This window comes from Dryas octopetala, chromosome 2 (assembly GCF_963921425.1).
Source record: "Dryas octopetala chromosome 2, drDryOcto1.1, whole genome shotgun sequence".
Lineage (NCBI taxonomy): Eukaryota > Viridiplantae > Streptophyta > Magnoliopsida > Rosales > Rosaceae > Dryas > Dryas octopetala.
Window position 1 is genome coordinate 28,569,914 of NC_141367.1, and position 15,326 is coordinate 28,585,239.

At 36.6% G+C, this 15,326-nt stretch overlaps 4 protein-coding genes across 8 annotated transcripts; 3 read left to right on the top strand and 1 right to left on the bottom strand.

Annotated features, from left to right (window-relative positions):
• The first annotated feature begins 860 nt into the window (after positions 1-860).
• On the top strand, positions 861-4,022 carry LOC147295223 (Cobalamin biosynthesis CobW-like protein). 2 transcript variants are annotated; one of them, XM_086232269.1, is made up of 10 exons: positions 861-1,039; positions 1,152-1,369; positions 1,472-1,586; positions 1,983-2,072; positions 2,283-2,456; positions 2,547-2,666; positions 3,105-3,215; positions 3,619-3,700; positions 3,785-3,834; positions 3,878-4,022. In XM_086232269.1, the coding sequence occupies exons 1-10, from the start codon at positions 881-883 to the stop codon at positions 3,884-3,886; spliced, it is 1,128 nt and encodes a 375-aa protein (XP_086088395.1). In that variant the 5' UTR covers positions 861-880; the 3' UTR covers positions 3,887-4,022. The 2 variants fall into 2 exon arrangements, with proteins under 2 accessions (XP_086088395.1, XP_086088394.1); XM_086232268.1 differs by having other exon boundaries at positions 3,785-3,988.
• Positions 4,023-4,029: 7 nt separating this feature from the next.
• On the bottom strand, positions 4,030-6,096 carry LOC147295224 (NAC transcription factor 29-like). Its single transcript, XM_086232270.1, has 4 exons — positions 5,942-6,096; positions 5,165-5,495; positions 4,532-4,833; positions 4,030-4,433 (listed from the first exon to the last, which is right to left on the bottom strand). Exons 2-4 carry the CDS (start codon positions 5,430-5,432, stop codon positions 4,299-4,301), a joined length of 705 nt encoding a protein of 234 aa, XP_086088396.1. The 5' UTR covers positions 5,433-5,495; positions 5,942-6,096; the 3' UTR covers positions 4,030-4,298.
• An 857-nt stretch (positions 6,097-6,953) lies between these two features.
• LOC147295225 (KTI12-like, chromatin associated protein) lies at positions 6,954-9,038 on the top strand. The gene is made up of 2 exons (XM_086233517.1): positions 6,954-7,094; positions 7,678-9,038. Exon 2 carries the CDS (start codon positions 7,785-7,787, stop codon positions 8,691-8,693), a length of 909 nt encoding a protein of 302 aa, XP_086089643.1. The 5' UTR covers positions 6,954-7,094; positions 7,678-7,784; the 3' UTR covers positions 8,694-9,038.
• A 1,066-nt stretch (positions 9,039-10,104) lies between these two features.
• LOC147295226 (putative methyltransferase PMT5) lies at positions 10,105-15,219 on the top strand. Of its 4 annotated transcripts, XM_086231449.1 has the most exons (11): positions 10,105-10,227; positions 10,647-11,559; positions 11,738-11,873; positions 12,115-12,355; positions 12,507-12,729; positions 12,916-13,075; positions 13,292-13,596; positions 13,914-14,046; positions 14,231-14,447; positions 14,530-14,659; positions 14,926-15,219. In XM_086231449.1, exons 2-9 carry the CDS (start codon positions 11,048-11,050, stop codon positions 14,378-14,380), a joined length of 1,860 nt encoding a protein of 619 aa, XP_086087575.1. In that variant the 5' UTR covers positions 10,105-10,227; positions 10,647-11,047; the 3' UTR covers positions 14,381-14,447; positions 14,530-14,659; positions 14,926-15,219. The 4 variants fall into 4 exon arrangements, with proteins under 4 accessions (XP_086087575.1, XP_086087573.1, XP_086087572.1 ...); XM_086231447.1 differs by having other exon boundaries at positions 14,231-14,659; XM_086231446.1 differs by lacking the exon at positions 14,530-14,659 and having other exon boundaries at positions 10,106-10,227; positions 14,926-15,217.
• Positions 15,220-15,326: the final 107 nt, after the last annotated feature.

Sequence of the window (15,326 nt, forward strand, 5' to 3'; positions counted from 1 at the left end):
GCGCTCTCTTAAATTTAAGGCATAAATTCAATTTAGACACATAACTATACATGCTATTTCAATGGGGTCCACGAACTTTCAAATATTTCAAATATACACATGATTTATTATGTAAATTGAAAAATAAAATTTCGTCCATCAATTTATTAAGAGATCAGTTAAATGTCAGCATGGCTTTTGCTAACGAGGATTAATTGGCGACGTGACACCAACTCAGCATACATTTCCCGCCAAATGAGCAACACATGTCCACTTGACACGGGTCCACACACCCATCACCTCATTCCCGCTCGTCGAACGCTCTCTTGACCATTTAGTCTCCAAAAACCATCACGTTTTCCCCCAAATTAGAATATAAATATCTCACTTGTGTTCAACAAATGAGAAAGAGATGATGAGTTTGTGGACCCGTGTCAGGGGTTAGGTGGACCTGTGTCGCTCATTTGGCGGGAAATGAGCGACACGGGTCCACCTAACCCCTGACACGGGCCCACAAACTCTCACTCTCACTCTCTCTATTATTATTAAATTGTGGGCCCGTGTCGCTCATTCGGCGGGAAATATTTGCTGAGATAGCGCTACATCGTCAAGTAATTCCGGTCAGTAAAAGCCAAGCTGTCATTTAACTGATCTTTCAACGAATCAATGGACAAAAATTCATTTTTCAATTTAGATAATAGATCGGATGTATATTTGAAATATTTTAAAGTTCATGGACCCAGTTGAAATAGTTTATATAGTTATGTGTCTAAATTGAATTTATGCCTAAATTTAAATATTAATTTTCTTAATTTTTTTTTTTCCATAAAATTACGGTTTAATCTATTTAGGGGAAAAATCTCAAACCCCATTCGTAATTCCTTGCAGCTCTTGTGAAAAAATGGAGGACGAAGAAGAAGCTCCACCTCTCGCAGTTGAAATTGACCAACTAGTTGAACCCAACTCTAACCAGCAATCCAATTCAACTGGTCCCAAAGACGACGACGTTTCGGTTGGTGTCACCGTCATCACTGGCTATCTCGGTGCGGGCAAATCCACTGTAAGCTCAATTCTTGTTTAGCTTATATTTTTCATTTAGATTTTAAATTTCCATTTTTTTTTCAAAGAAAGATAACAGCTTTGAGTATGTTTTATTGGTTTGTAATACTCAGCTGGTTAATCATATAATAAATTCTCAACACGGGAAGAGAATTGCTGTGATATTAAACGAGTTTGGTGAGGAAATTGGTGTTGAAAGAGCAATGATAAACGAAGGAGATGGGGGTGCGCTTGTTGAAGAGTGGGTTGAGTTGGCAAATGGGTGTATATGTTGCACTGTCAAGCACAGTTTAGTGCAAGCACTAGAGCAACTTGTACAAAGAAAAGAAAGGTTTATTTAAAAACTATAATGAATTTTGGCTGTTTCTTTTGAAAATCTTTTTATAGTGATGATGATGATAATACGCGGGTTCTTGGTTTTCTTTGGCTGTAGACTTGATCATATATTGCTGGAGACTACTGGGTTAGCCAACCCAGCTCCGCTTGCATCTGTTTTGTGGTTGGATGATCAGCTAGAATCTTCTGTCAAGCTTGATTCAATTATCACTGTGAGTTCAGATATGATGTTATAATTTGTTTTGCTAATTCTGTCTAATCTGATGTTTGGCTTTTGTTATTATGTTAGTGTTCAAATTTTGTGTCATTGCCTCTGATTTATCTGTTCAAGTGTAATATGATAGGACACATTACATGCCACTGATATTAGATATTCAGAGTACTATTAGCCGTTAAAACTTGACTTGGTAAATGCTTACTTAACTGCATGAAGTGTAGGTACACGTCTTATGACTTTTCCATGGTATGTTAGTTATGTTTCTTTGGTTATACTGTTTTATGTATTTTTTAAGAGCTGCTCTTGTGTTCTGTCTTTTCTTTAGAGTAATTATACAATTTATATGTTACTTTGTGAGTAGCAACTGTTTCTTCTTCAATGCTTTTAACAGGTTGTGGATGCCAAGAACCTCCGTTTTCAGCTCAGCGAGAATCAAAGTTCGTCTTCATTTCCTGAAGCATACCTTCAGATTGCATTTGCGGTATTGTCACATTATCCCTCTTATGAAGACGATTTGTTTAATCACATTAGAAAACCTGATTTATGGTACTGGTAGTTGTACTTTCATCTGTTTTGTCCATGTGTGTGTGTATCTGTGCATGTGCATATTTCAATATTTTTTTTTATATTTATATGCTGGATTGTATTGTGCTTGCACTTCATATCTTATGAGTTTGGCTGTTTGTTGTAGGATGTTGTAATTCTTAACAAGGTTGATTTGGTTTCTCCAGAGGGCTCTGCCGATGTTCTGGAGGAATTGGAGAAGGAAATACATAGTATTAACTCACTTGCTAAAATCATTCGTTCTGTTCGTAGTCAAGTTGACTTGTCTAAGATATTGGACTGCCAGGCCTATGATGCTAAGGTTAGTCGTGCAGATCAATGTTCATCGTTTGCTTATTTTTGTAGTTCATACTGATGTTTAAATAATATTCCTCAATTTTTTCCTTCTCAGCACGCTACTCATTTAGAATCATTATTGGAAGAAAGTCGCGCTTTATCTACCCGGGATCTCCATGATAGTGGTGTGCGGACCTTATGCATTTGTGAGCCACGGCAGGTTGATCTTGAGAAGGTATTCTTGTGCAATAGTTATAATATGAATTGTTTGAAATCAAATACCGTTGACTAGTTGGTGCTGTATTAACAAATTTTCAGAAAGGTTACCATTCATCACATCTTAGAAGTGTAGACGTCTTTGTTAGTTGGATTTTGTCTTTATCTAAGAAATTTGATTAGCTGACTAAGTTCTGGGAATTAACATCAGTTATGTTTAAACTAAGTCACTAGGCTGAGAGCACCAACAGTTATGACCTATTTATGGATTTCTGCGGCTAAAACTGTGGTAGAAAGAAATGTGTCACTGACCTTATACATTTTGGATATGAATCTGTTCAGTTCAGTTCAATTACAACAGAAATATCATCTGCTTATTTTTGTTAACGTCTCGTTGATGGAATTTTTTGAAAATTTCTATATCACTCTATAATGTCTGATGGTCTTGGTTTTAAAGGTTCGTTTATGGCTTGAGGAGATTCTTTGGGAGAAGAAATATGGCATGGATGTATATCGCTGCAAAGGGGTGTTGAGTGTTCACACTTCCAATCAGCTACATACTTTGCAGGTACTGTTTAATGTTAAATTATGTGACTGCTTTCTCTTAAAAAGTTTAGTCTTATGCTGCATTTGATCTGGAGGTTGTGCACTTGATGCTCTAGCTTAGTTCCTCCAGAGTAATTGACTGGTGAAGAATGGGAATTTTGCATGGAGAAAATTATTAATTTCCTTTTAAATCAAATCCCATTTGTTCACTGAGAAATCCTAATTTCAGCCAGGGCATGTCCTGATTTGATAATCCTGTACTTATAAAGTACGCTCTTTTCAATTTTCATTAGTATTGAGTGCAGTTAAGGAGTTGCTCTGTTTTAGTGGCCAAAAAAAAAAAAGAGTTGCTCTGTTTTGCTAGAGCCAAGATATTGTCTGTTATTTACATATTACATAAAACTTTTTTCATCAATATTTGGCAGGCAGTGAAGGAGATATATGAGATCGTTCCAACTCGTGATTGGAAAAAGGAAGAAAATCCGATGAACAAGATAGTGTTTATAGGTAAGCCTCTACTCCCTCTACGTTTTCTCAAACAACTCCATTTCAATTTATTATATTTATTCCTTTTTTTTTTCCAACTTGCAGGCCATAACCTAAATGAGGATGTTCTTACCGGGTCCCTTAAAGCTTGCGTTGTTTGTTGATTTAAACGGTAGAGATATGGATACCATTATGTTAGTTTGTTGATTTAAACGGTAGAGATATGGATACCATTATGTTAAAGGTTACGGAAAAGCTCTTAATGGTGACTTGGTAGAATCAGAATACTGAACTCATGCTGCTTCCAACAAGAAAGCACTATTTTGTAATTGTTTTCTAATGGGAAAATATGGAATAAAATGAAATAGATATACCTTTTGTTGGTTAAAATTACTTCCCATTTGGAAGCCATTACACATCTATTTTGAAGTACGAATCAGCTTCAATTAAATCAACATTCAAGGGGTAATATCCCTTGAAGGCTTGAATCAAACAAAACTGGGTCTGAATGTTTACAATGGATAAAAAAAAAAAGACATCGGCAGGACTAAAGTCGATTTATTATTTCTATATGTCTATAATAAAAGACTAGACAACTTGATTGTCTATTTCCACGATATCAATTTGGTTCTCCATCTTCTACGCAGCCAAGTGATTCATGTTTTATGCGGCTAAGTAATTCTGGTGGAAGTTCAAATGTGCGACGAGGGACTGCATTTTTGTTTATAATTCGGCATAGCACATACCTCTCAATCTGAAGCAAACAAAACGTTATTAGCCAAACAAATTAGAAATTCACAAGTTAAAACAAAAACATTAAAATAAGTATTCTATATAATTTGTGGTTCTAACCTTTGCCCTTATGCTGTCATTGAGGATATGAACAGGGACTATACTGGGATGAAGTCGGTATTCATACATTTTAAAGCTGCTTTCGATCCCATTTGGTGGCTGTCCTTGATAGAAGACCAAAGTTTTTTCAAACCCAACAATTATGTCACTTTTGCGATCTGGAATCTCTACTTCCTCACCAATTACCTTCCAATAACCACCCCTTGTAGTCCTTTTAGTTATCTTTCCCTTCTTACTGTATATCTGCTTTATATAGGTGAAGTAGAATGCCTCGTTACCGTTATCCCCATGCCTGAAATCGTCTACGAAACACACAATAATATGCAATTAGAGTTTTTACAAAGGAAAGGTTTTCCAAATCACATAAACAAAACAAGGATTGAATTCTCTAACTGTGCAACAATAACATTAAGAATAGAGTAATTTATCATTCAATGAATTTGGATATGTTAACAAGGAAATAAAAAGCTAGAGTAACTACACTATTAGCATATCCAAAAGGGCATCCTAGCACAACTTTCAGGGGACAAAGCTTTTGTCTACTCTTTGCAAGCATAAGAAGTAATGGTGAAGACAAAGAATTTTCAATCAAACAAGAAGAGTTATGATTAATGAACTAGAAATCCTTCTTACCAATAGGTAGCTGAGTCGGATCATGCTCATAAAGATCAACTTCTTTTACGACGTTGGTAATAGGTAGCACACGACCCAGAATTTTATTAGACAGATAGAAGACAACTTGCTCGTATTCGTCTGGAGAAAACCGATATCCCATTGGTAAGTTGAGATCTTCTTCTTTCACGCCCACTTCCACCTCCGAAGACTGCAGCAAATCAAATACTTGGTCTTCTTTTTTCTCAGTGAAGGCCATGAGGACAATGACAACAAGCCAGCTGAACATTGAGAATCTGACTACTGTTTGGTTGTCACTGTGTGAATTATGAGAGCCTTTCGTCTTGTGAACCTACATATATAGGGAAGACATAAGAGTGTTTTAGAAAGGTTACTTCACTACGTTACATGAACCTTCAAGGTATGTAGGTGGCTTAGGAACCCATAAGAATACAACTCCTAAAAGACCGACTTCTAAATTTTTAAGACAACCTCGTACCTTAGTATTTTCTAGATCCTATATTCCTATCTATGGTCGGAAGCTAACACAAACCCATATATAAGACACAATCCACCCCAAAATCAAATCCACATCAAACCTAAGAAGTTAGAACTCTCCTTTATAACACAATCAAAAGCCCTACAAAGCCAGTATGAAGCATTCATAGTGAAAATAATCATAATAACAACAACAATAAATAATTATAATTATAATTATAATAGTAAAAACAACATGTCAACAACAAATCAGTGCCAAAAACGATGGAAAAAGTTTGAATATCAAGAAATTTGGCTCACCGGATTTGAGTATCAGTGAGAGTGAGGAGGGCACAGAGAAGATGGGTAGGCCTTTTGAAGATGTATGCGATACTTTTGAGGAAAGGACGGACGGTATTTTTTTGGTAATTAATTAAAGATTTTGATGATTTTGCGCATTTATGAGTCGTTGTAGGCCGTGCCAATTCGAATTCTCACGGCTTGGTTCTCAAGTAATGAAACCGCCGAAACTCATTCCAAAATTTCAGATGTGTGGGTGGGTCGACCAAATTTGGGTTTTCGGACACGACCCATACCATTCATGTCGGTCCACAAGCCCATTTTTTAAAAACTTTTTTAGACTTAAAAAAATTCTCTTGTTTTACTTTTTTATATAATAATCAAATATTAAGATATTTTGTTTTTTTAACTGAATTAAGATATTTTCGTTAAAACATTGAATTTTTTTAGAAACGAAAAGGACAATAGTAAATGAATTCTTTAATAACAAAAATAAACAAGTGGTGCATAGTATATTTATAATTTATATTCGTATCGTATCATGTTTGATAGATTATTTGGTTTGGCCAACTCATTTACATCTATCATGTTTTTGTGAGTGCTACCACTTCGTGATGTTATGTTTGTGCTTATTAGTAGATAAGTTATTATATGTGACATTAACATTATATGGTGCATTAATATAGTATTATAAATATATTCAAAGTATAATTAAAAGGTATATAATTATTAAAGGTAAAAGTTTAGCGAGTCAAAAAAATAAAAAGAATAATAGTTTAGAATTTAAAAATAATACTTCTACGTGTTATAATTTAAATGAATAAATAATACGAAATTAACATGACATATGATATTATCTCATTAAAGTTAATTTGTAAATGTTTTTCTAAAAACGAATATGAATAAAATCGAATGTGAATTCGAATAAAAATCCTCCTCTATCTAAAAGCTTAATTAATTATTATTATTTATAACTTTAAAAGTTTTACTAAAAGCGAGCATCAATAAAATCCCTCCTCTTTATTCGACCGGCGTCGTTTTGCCTGGCCCCAAACCCTTGTATTGTTGCAGCAGAGCAACCTCTGTGTCGCCAATTTCAAACCAAAAAGCATGAGTCTTTGATCTTCTCTTTCACTGTTTCAGCTAAAAGCAGCTTCCGCTTCTCGCCGAAGAGGTACTTCTCAAGCTCTGGCTTTCTCATTTTCTTTGATTTCCCTTCTTATGCATGAATATTTTGATAAATCAATTTCTTATTCTCGTTTTGATTGAGTTCATTTTGTCGTTCTTAAGTCTCTAGGGTTTTCTTTTCATATAATTTTCCATACAGAGTTTGTATATGGTCGCTGTAATCATTAATTAGGGTTCTCTGTCGTCAAAGACTTTGTTTGTTTAACAGAAAATACTGCTTAAAATTTATTAGGACTTGGTTTGTTTAGCAGAAAATACTGAAAGATTATTCAGAGATTTCTTTTCCTTCTCATTCTCTAATAACAATATTCGATACTAGCTTTGAGAGTGCAGAGTGAAATTCTTGACATATGAACTTTACTACAGTGGAATTTTTCAATGTAACAAACAAGGCATCACATCTGAATATGATATCCCTGTTCAATTTTGATTTATAGCTTTGGTAGTTGGAGTAGGGACTATCGTAATATCCGATTAAAGAATTCAATATACACATGCTCGCTTGCCTATACTTACTACATACTATGTCATTCATACTGATGGATAATTCTGTGTATGTGGACTAGCAGCTATTGTAACATTGCTTTTGAGTCCCAAGCTGTTCACATTTTATTTTTGGTGGAGCATATCAGACCCATTGAATTGTCTAATTAAAAGAAGCCAGATTCTTCTGCAAATGGCATTAGTTGTAATTTGTGGTCAACCCTGCAGTGGGAAGTCAACTGCTGCACTCTGCCTAGCCGAGGCTCTCAAAGAATCAGGATCAACACAAATAGTCAGGGTTATCGATGAAACTTCCTTTCATCTTGACCGCAATCAGAGCTATGCCAATATGCCTGCAGAGAAGAATTTAAGAGGGGTGCTAAGATCTGAAGTTGATAGATCAGTGTCAAAAGACAATATCATAATAGTAGATTCTTTGAATAGTATCAAGGGTTATAGGTACGAGTTGTGGTGTTTGGCTCGTGCTGCAGGAATAAGATATTGTGTGTTATATTGTGATGCTGATGAAACCCATTGTAGAAAATGGAATGAAGAGCGCAGGGAGAAGGGAGAAGCTGCTTATGATGATAAGATATTTGAAGATTTGATAAGAAGATTTGAGAAACCGGATAGAAGAAATCGGTGGGATTCTCCTTTGTTTGAGTTATGGCCACATAAAGAGGGAATAGAAGCATCTTCTGCTGCCATTCTAGATGCTATTTCGTATTTGACAAAGAAAGCGGACTCAAAGTCACGGGATGTTAAAACTTTACAGCCAACTATCGCAACACAGAATACACGGTTTTCTGAGGCAAATTCTCTGTATGAGTTGGATAGAGCAACACAGGAGGTGATCAATGCTATTGTGGAAGCACAATCCCAGGCACTTGGAGGACCTTTAAATGGAGTTGCTGTCGGTCAGGGGTTACCACCTGTCAATATTTCAAGATCAGTAGGGCTTCCAGAGCTTCGTAGATTGCGGCGAACTTTCATAAAATTGACGGGGCAAACGAGTTTAAGCGGGCCCCCACCACCTTCTGATGCAGACAATGCGAAGAGGATGTTTGTTGATTACTTGAACAGGGAACTGGAAACTGCCTGAAGGACAAAAACAAGGGTGGTGCTAGAGTTTTTGGGAGGTGTCTCTCAGTTGTCTTTGTACTGCCAATCTAAGTTGCGCCATGTTCTTGGGCATGGATGAATGGTTCCTGCTTCGACGGGAATTGGTATGTGTTTTGCCTAGCACTATACCATTGTCTCTTGTTCACCACTGTACTACCAAACCTACAGTGTATTAATTTTTTGGCCGAACTACAATGTATTATTTTGAAAGTGCTTTTTTCTCGCTCTCAAATTTTCCTTGTAGAATTCTCAAGTTGTGTTTTCGTAGTTAATAACTTAAAGATATGGTCCTGAAATCCGATCGCTTAACTCTATCTCCATTTTCGAGAGGGACTTATTCTGTCTTGTAGATGACCAAGTAGATTTTGTTTACTTGATGCAGTTGCTGATTAATTCTTTGCAAATCAAGGGATTCCATTTTCTTGCAAAAGAAAATGGTTTGATATGGTTGTGGTTGAGTTTGGGTTTAGGTTGATAAATTCTGTGATTCCATTTGGTTTTGCATTTGCAACCCATTTAGCCATATTGAATCAAAACCTTTGGACAAGGGATGATCAGAGAATATTGGGGATGTGTATACAGATTTCCTTTTTCAAGAAACAAAAAACCCACTGTACAGGCAGAGAAAGCCTGAGCGGCACATGCTTGATGTTAAGGAATTAAACCATGGGCTATAATTGGCACAGCTCACACTCTAGTAGTCCCACTCTGGATCTGCCAAAGGCTCCAATTGGCAAAAGTATAATCAAAAGTGTTTATAATAAGTAAAAAAAAACGATGGTGAGCGTAACTACCAGCTGGGACCAACCTTATTCATATAATTTTCTGTTCTTATAATATTTTAATGGGATTTGGCAATTTGTGTTTTGTCCAAACTCCAAACACAATTCTTTTCATTTTTAAACAGCACCAAACAAATGTGACCGGCGCGGCTGCACTTTCTTTGGTTTTCCGGGAATGAAAAGGAAAAGTAAAAGAAAAAATAAAATAAAAAGCAAACATTTTTGACAATGACGTGCTTGCAATGGTATACAAATACAATACAATTGTAATTATTGGAGAAGGGTAGACAGGAGAGGAAGATAAAGATTAGCCAAACGCTGTCTTAACTAATAAATCTACATATCAATGACGGCTAAATCACAGCCATCGATTCTGTTTCTACACAAATCGGAAGGCTAGGATCGTTGGCATACGTCATAACGTAGACATAAAAGTATAAAACAACCAAACCAAAACATTAATTCGGAAAGTAAATAAAGTTCAAAACACAATAAATAACAATGATTCTCGTTAATTAATTTTGGTTTTTATATTATAAAATTAAATGATTGTTTTTGTCTAAATTTGCGAGCCTCTGGATCTGATTAACACTGACATATAAATAAAGCTGAACACGAACACAACACACAGACTCAAATAACTAGAATTCCTATAAATTTGGACTTACATTAAAGTTAGACTCTTTCTATGTTTTGAGGCTTTGAATCTCACTCTTCAACGACCCATAATCGGTAAGCATTCCCAAAAACCCTAATTCACATTATATTTTTGACATGAGTTTTTTCCGTTGCTAAATTCGAATCAATTTGGGTTTGTTACTTTTTGGTTATATATGGGATGGTAGTGATTTGTTCTGCTTTTGATTGGATCTGAGTTGAAACTTCTTTTTTCTTTTTTTCTTTTTTTCCATTTCGAGATCTGGGATTTGGCTCACTGTTATGTGAAAATGGAAAGTGATGCATTTGTTTTGTGCTTATTATTATGCTCTGTTTGGTTGCTGGGAAGCGTGGAAAAATGAAATGGGAATTTTGGGATCTTGTGAGTGGAATCTGCTGTAAGAGTCAGTTGTAGTTTTATCCGCAACCAAATGGGACTTTTTCAGGACATTTAGAGCTAAATTGATTTGGTGGATCTTTGGCTTTTGTTGCAGGTTGGTCTTGGTTGAACACTTGTGGTAGTCCGTTTCTTTCAGAAGTTGGCATGAATTGGTGGTGCTCAGTTTGAAATTTGCCAATCCGTAATTGAGTACTGAATTGTGTTGGGCCGTGATCTTAATTTTGTGTCTGAGTTAGGCTCACGATGGGTTTACAGGTTAATCTAAGAGTCTGATGGCACAATCACTTAGCGAAGATTTGCATATGTTATTGGGGAAGAAGTGGAAAGTATTGTTTCAATGCTTGTAGGAATTATCCGGATTCACGGTAATATATATAGATGCTTGTATGTTATGATAGGTTATGGTTTCCGCTGTTCTTGGAGATTTAAGCTGAAGGACTTGGTTATTTAGTGGGGTTATTTGGAATTCTTAAGACGGGGTTGCACGATTTGGACATGAGAAGCTCCTGGTTCAATAAACTCTCTCTCATTTTTGGCCCTAGACCGCCACTCAACTGGTTACTCTTGTGCCTCGTTAGTGTACTTGCACTAATTGCAGTGTTGGGATCATCTTCTTCAAATGTGTTTGACTCTTTAACTCCCACTTCAGTACCCGACATCTATACAAACTATAGGAGGCTAAAGGAGCAAGCAGCAGTTGATTATCTGGAGCTGAGGTCTCTCTCACTGGGGGCTAGTCGACAAAGAGAGCTTCGCCTTTGTGGCAAAGAAAGAGAAAATTATGTGCCTTGTTACAATGTTTCAGCAAATCTTTTAGCTGGGTTTAAACATGGGGAGGAGTTTGACAGGCATTGTGAGGTATCAAGAGGCACAGAACGGTGTCTGATTCGCCCTCCTAAGGACTATAAGATCCCCCTGAGGTGGCCAGCTGGTAGGGATGTGATATGGAGTGGAAATGTGAAGATAACCAAAGACCAATTTCTTTCATCTGGCAGCATGACCAAAAGGTGCTTCTCAGTTAAAGCTCTATATTTGATGGCTTTAAAAAAATTGATAACCTTTTTTTAGAATCAGTGGTTTAAAACATTTAGATCTCTCAAATCTATGCAAATTCTATCAGTGGTTTGTGAGTGAATAATTATTTCTGTGCATCTTCATTCTTCAACTTTTCAACAAACTATCCAGGTTGATGTTACTAGAAGAAAATCAAATTGCCTTTCACTCTGAGGACGGTTTGATATTTGATGGTGTCAAGGATTATTCTCATCAAATTGCAAAGTTGATAGGTTTAAAAAGTGACTATGAATTTCTTCAAGCCGGTGTAAGTCTTCTTTCTGAATTACAGTTTAATCTGTTTTTACTTTCTAGGGCAGTGTCACTGTTGGATTTCAAAGAGGCCAGAATTTATTGAACAAATGCCTGTATTGTTTTGTTATAGTCCAAAATCTAAGTTTATGCTGGAAGCAAAATACCATGCAACTTTTGCTTCTTGCTTGTGATAAATATAAAGCCTGATCTATCTTTTGCATCATTTATTTTATTTTTCTCTATGTAAACTACAGGTGCATACTGTTCTAGATATTGGCTGCGGTTTTGGTAGCTTTGGAGCTCATTTAGTTTCACTAAAGGTAATGGCTATTTGTATTGCGGCATATGAGGCAACTGGCAGTCAAGTTCAGTTGGCCCTTGAGAGAGGTCTTCCAGCAATGATTGGCAACTTCATTACAAGACAGCTTCCATATCCATCACTGTCATTTGAAATGGTTCATTGTGCTCAATGTGGTATTGTTTGGGACAAAAAAGGTAATTTGGGGATACATTAGGCATTTTTTCTTATATTACGGCTTAGGGGTTGAGTATCCCCTCTCTCTAATTACCTTGGAGGATGGGTTTGCTTTGCTTTTGTTGAATATCATTCCCTCTCTTCTGTAACCATAATTAATTCATGAATCAGATGGGATATTGCTTTTAGAAGTTGACCGGGTACTCAAGCCTGGAGGATACTTTGTTTTAACCTCATCCACAAGCCAGCCATATGAAAGTTCATTGGGTACAAAGAATAGCTTGTTTACACCAGCGGAGGAACTGACTGAGAAAATCTGTTGGAATCTAATTGGTCAGCAATATGAAACTTTTATCTGGCAGAAAACTGTGGATTCTAATTGCTATACATCTCGGTGAGGATAGTAACAAGATCACATGGTCTCTTGTGAATTAATTTTAGTTTCACAATTGGAATTTAAGTACTGTTTAAAGCTTTGTACTGAGCCCTTGAGTTAGTGTATCGGAAGAGCTCCACTTATTTTTCTCTTGAACTGAAAAGGAACCTTAGTAATGCTTTTCTTTTTGTTCTGTATTTGTAGCAAGCAGGGTGCTATACCACTTTGCAAAGAAGTGCACGAGGTTCGATCATATTATAAGCCCCTCACATCATGCATAAGCGGGAGTATGAGCAAACGCTGGACTCCAATCAGAAATAGGTCCTCTAGTTCCCAATTGAGCTCAGCTGAGCTTGAAGTTCATGGAAAGTATTGTTCCATCAACTTCTTTTTTTTTTTTTTTTTTTTCTTCTTCTCTCTCTCTCTCTCTCTCTCTCTCTCTCTCTCTCTCTCTCTCTCTCGGGGTGGTTGGTTTCCAATTGCATTACCATTTTTACGTTTGTTATATCTGCTGAGAACAGTCAATTCTTTGCTCATTCATGGTTCTGTGCCAGCATATTGATACCCTTTTATCTTTGCAGATGTTCAGCCTGAAGATTTCTTTGAAGACTTGCAGGTTTGGAGATCAGCTCTAAAAAACTATTGGTCTTTGCTCACACCCTTGATTTTCTCTGACCACCCGAAGAGACCAGGTGATGAAGATCCATTACCTCCATTCAACATGGTACGCAATGTAATGGACATGAATGCTCATTATGGGGGTTTAAATGCTGCTTTGCTCGAAGAAAAAAAATCAGTGTGGGTGATGAATGTCGTGCCTGTCAATGCTCCTTATACCCTTCCTCTCATACTAGATCAAGGTTTTGCTGGTGTTTTGCATGACTGGTAAGTTGTTGGTGTCAGTTACTTTATAAGCTCTGTTGGCTAAGTTGATATTAGAAGCTTCTTTCAGGGAAAATTCGTCTAGCTGTTTGTGTCTGTGTCAGTGTAGCTCAAACGCACTTTTATTTATTTGTTTTTCTTTTGAAAATGCTCAACTAAAAATAAGGTTGACACACTGTGAATGTTAAGAAGCTAGGATTCATTTGCGCTCTTATATCCTATTTTCTTCTCCTTTCTATCAATTCCCCTGCAATTCTATGTTCACTGCCATCTAAGTTCCTTGAGGTAGAGTCATAGTTGTGATCAATCTGTTGATACAGGTGTGAACCGTTCCCCACATATCCTCGGACATATGATTTACTGCATGCAAATGGGCTGCTCTCACATCTCTCTTCAGAGAGGTGCAGCATGATGGACTTATTCTTGGAGATGGACCGAATTCTGCGACCCGAGGTATTTTTTATTTCTTTATTTCTTTAGTATTGCTTGCCATATTGGCATGTGATATGTCCCTCAAGGCCTCAACAAGTCGATTTTGTGATATTTTCTGATGCTTTAGTTATAACTTTCTTCAATATTTTCATGTTATGTGATGAAATTGACCATTTTGAGACATGAAATTATGACTGGTTGCCAGGGATGGGTTGTTCTCTGTGATAAAGTGGGAGCTATAGAGATGGCCCGCATGTTTGCTACACAAATACGTTGGGAAGCAAGGGTGATTGACCTTCAGAATGGCAGTGACCAACGTCTACTTGTTTGCCAAAAACCATTCGTGAAAAAATGATTGTTTTACCTCAGGAGGTCTCATCATTGCGGAAGTGTACAATTTTGTTTCTTTTCTTTTTACTCTGGTAATTTCTCTCATCTTTCAAGAATCCAATTTTACATTATGACCTGATTTAGCTGTATTGAGTTATCAGCCCTATGACATAGGAGCTTAGAACACTAGCAGGGTATTTTCCTTGAGCCGTGACTTGTAAGGAGCGATATGGGGTTTGGGTTAGTCTGTTTTCTGATTCCTTGGAGAGTGTCAAATGCACCCAGCCCTGCAATGTTCAAATAGGTATGAGCTGTTTACTTTGCTTCCCTATTAAACTTAAATCAGCTTTTCAATCTTTGTTTTCTTCTTTTCCAAGGAAAGCATGGAACCTAACACTTGTCCCCCCCCCCCCCCCACACTGTTTCCACCCAAACAAAGAGAGGGTGTGCTTTGGTATTTAACTGTCATTTTTGTGTTTTAAGATACTAATTCAGCTTTCTTTGCTATGAAACAAAGAAGGTAGGTTGCCTTTTGGTATTTAACTATGTCGTTTTTGTGTTCATTACCAGATTATGATCAATTTGGCAACAAATATATAATACATGCTCAGAATCGGAAGGACCTTGAAGATGCTCATGAGTCATGGCTGATGTGGGAGCATGTGGAAACTGTAGATTAGAAGGCTTGGCACAGAAGTAGCTGCAACTCATTTTTTGTTAAGGCATTTGTAGCAATTCATTCATCCATTTTTTTTTTAAATTTCTTTATTCATTATGATATTGGATTCACTTTTTTGTAAGAACAAATCACACTCTTTGAGTAAAGAATGTCATATGTCCACGAAATGTAAGATTTTAGATTATTTGGTAACTTTCTCTCTCTTTGTTGGATTAAATAAGTAACATTGGTCATCATACAAAAGTAGATGGATGCATGGTAGAAAAGTCTCTTGACACAGCTAGTTATTCTC

Coding starts and splice junctions, on each gene's coding strand:
- LOC147295223 (XM_086232269.1), top strand. CDS start 881: ATGGAGGACGAAGAAGAAGCTCCACCTCTCGCAGTTGAAATTGACCAA. Junction 1,040..1,151: donor TCGGTGCGGGCAAATCCACT/GTAAGCTCAATT, acceptor TGTAATACTCAG/CTGGTTAATCATATAATAAA. Junction 2,073..2,282: donor ACCTTCAGATTGCATTTGCG/GTATTGTCACAT, acceptor TGTTTGTTGTAG/GATGTTGTAATTCTTAACAA.
- LOC147295226 (XM_086231447.1), top strand. CDS start 11,048: ATGAGAAGCTCCTGGTTCAATAAACTCTCTCTCATTTTTGGCCCTAGA. Junction 12,356..12,506: donor TATTGTTTGGGACAAAAAAG/GTAATTTGGGGA, acceptor TTCATGAATCAG/ATGGGATATTGCTTTTAGAA. Junction 13,076..13,291: donor CAGCTGAGCTTGAAGTTCAT/GGAAAGTATTGT, acceptor TTTATCTTTGCA/GATGTTCAGCCTGAAGATTT.
- LOC147295224 (XM_086232270.1), bottom strand. CDS start 5,432: ATGTTCAGCTGGCTTGTTGTCATTGTCCTCATGGCCTTCACTGAGAAA. Junction 4,834..5,164: donor TCCGACTCAGCTACCTATTG/GTAAGAAGGATT, acceptor TGTGTTTCGTAG/ACGATTTCAGGCATGGGGAT. Junction 4,434..4,531: donor ATGACAGCATAAGGGCAAAG/GTTAGAACCACA, acceptor TGTTTGCTTCAG/ATTGAGAGGTATGTGCTATG.
- LOC147295225 (XM_086233517.1), top strand. CDS start 7,785: ATGGCATTAGTTGTAATTTGTGGTCAACCCTGCAGTGGGAAGTCAACT.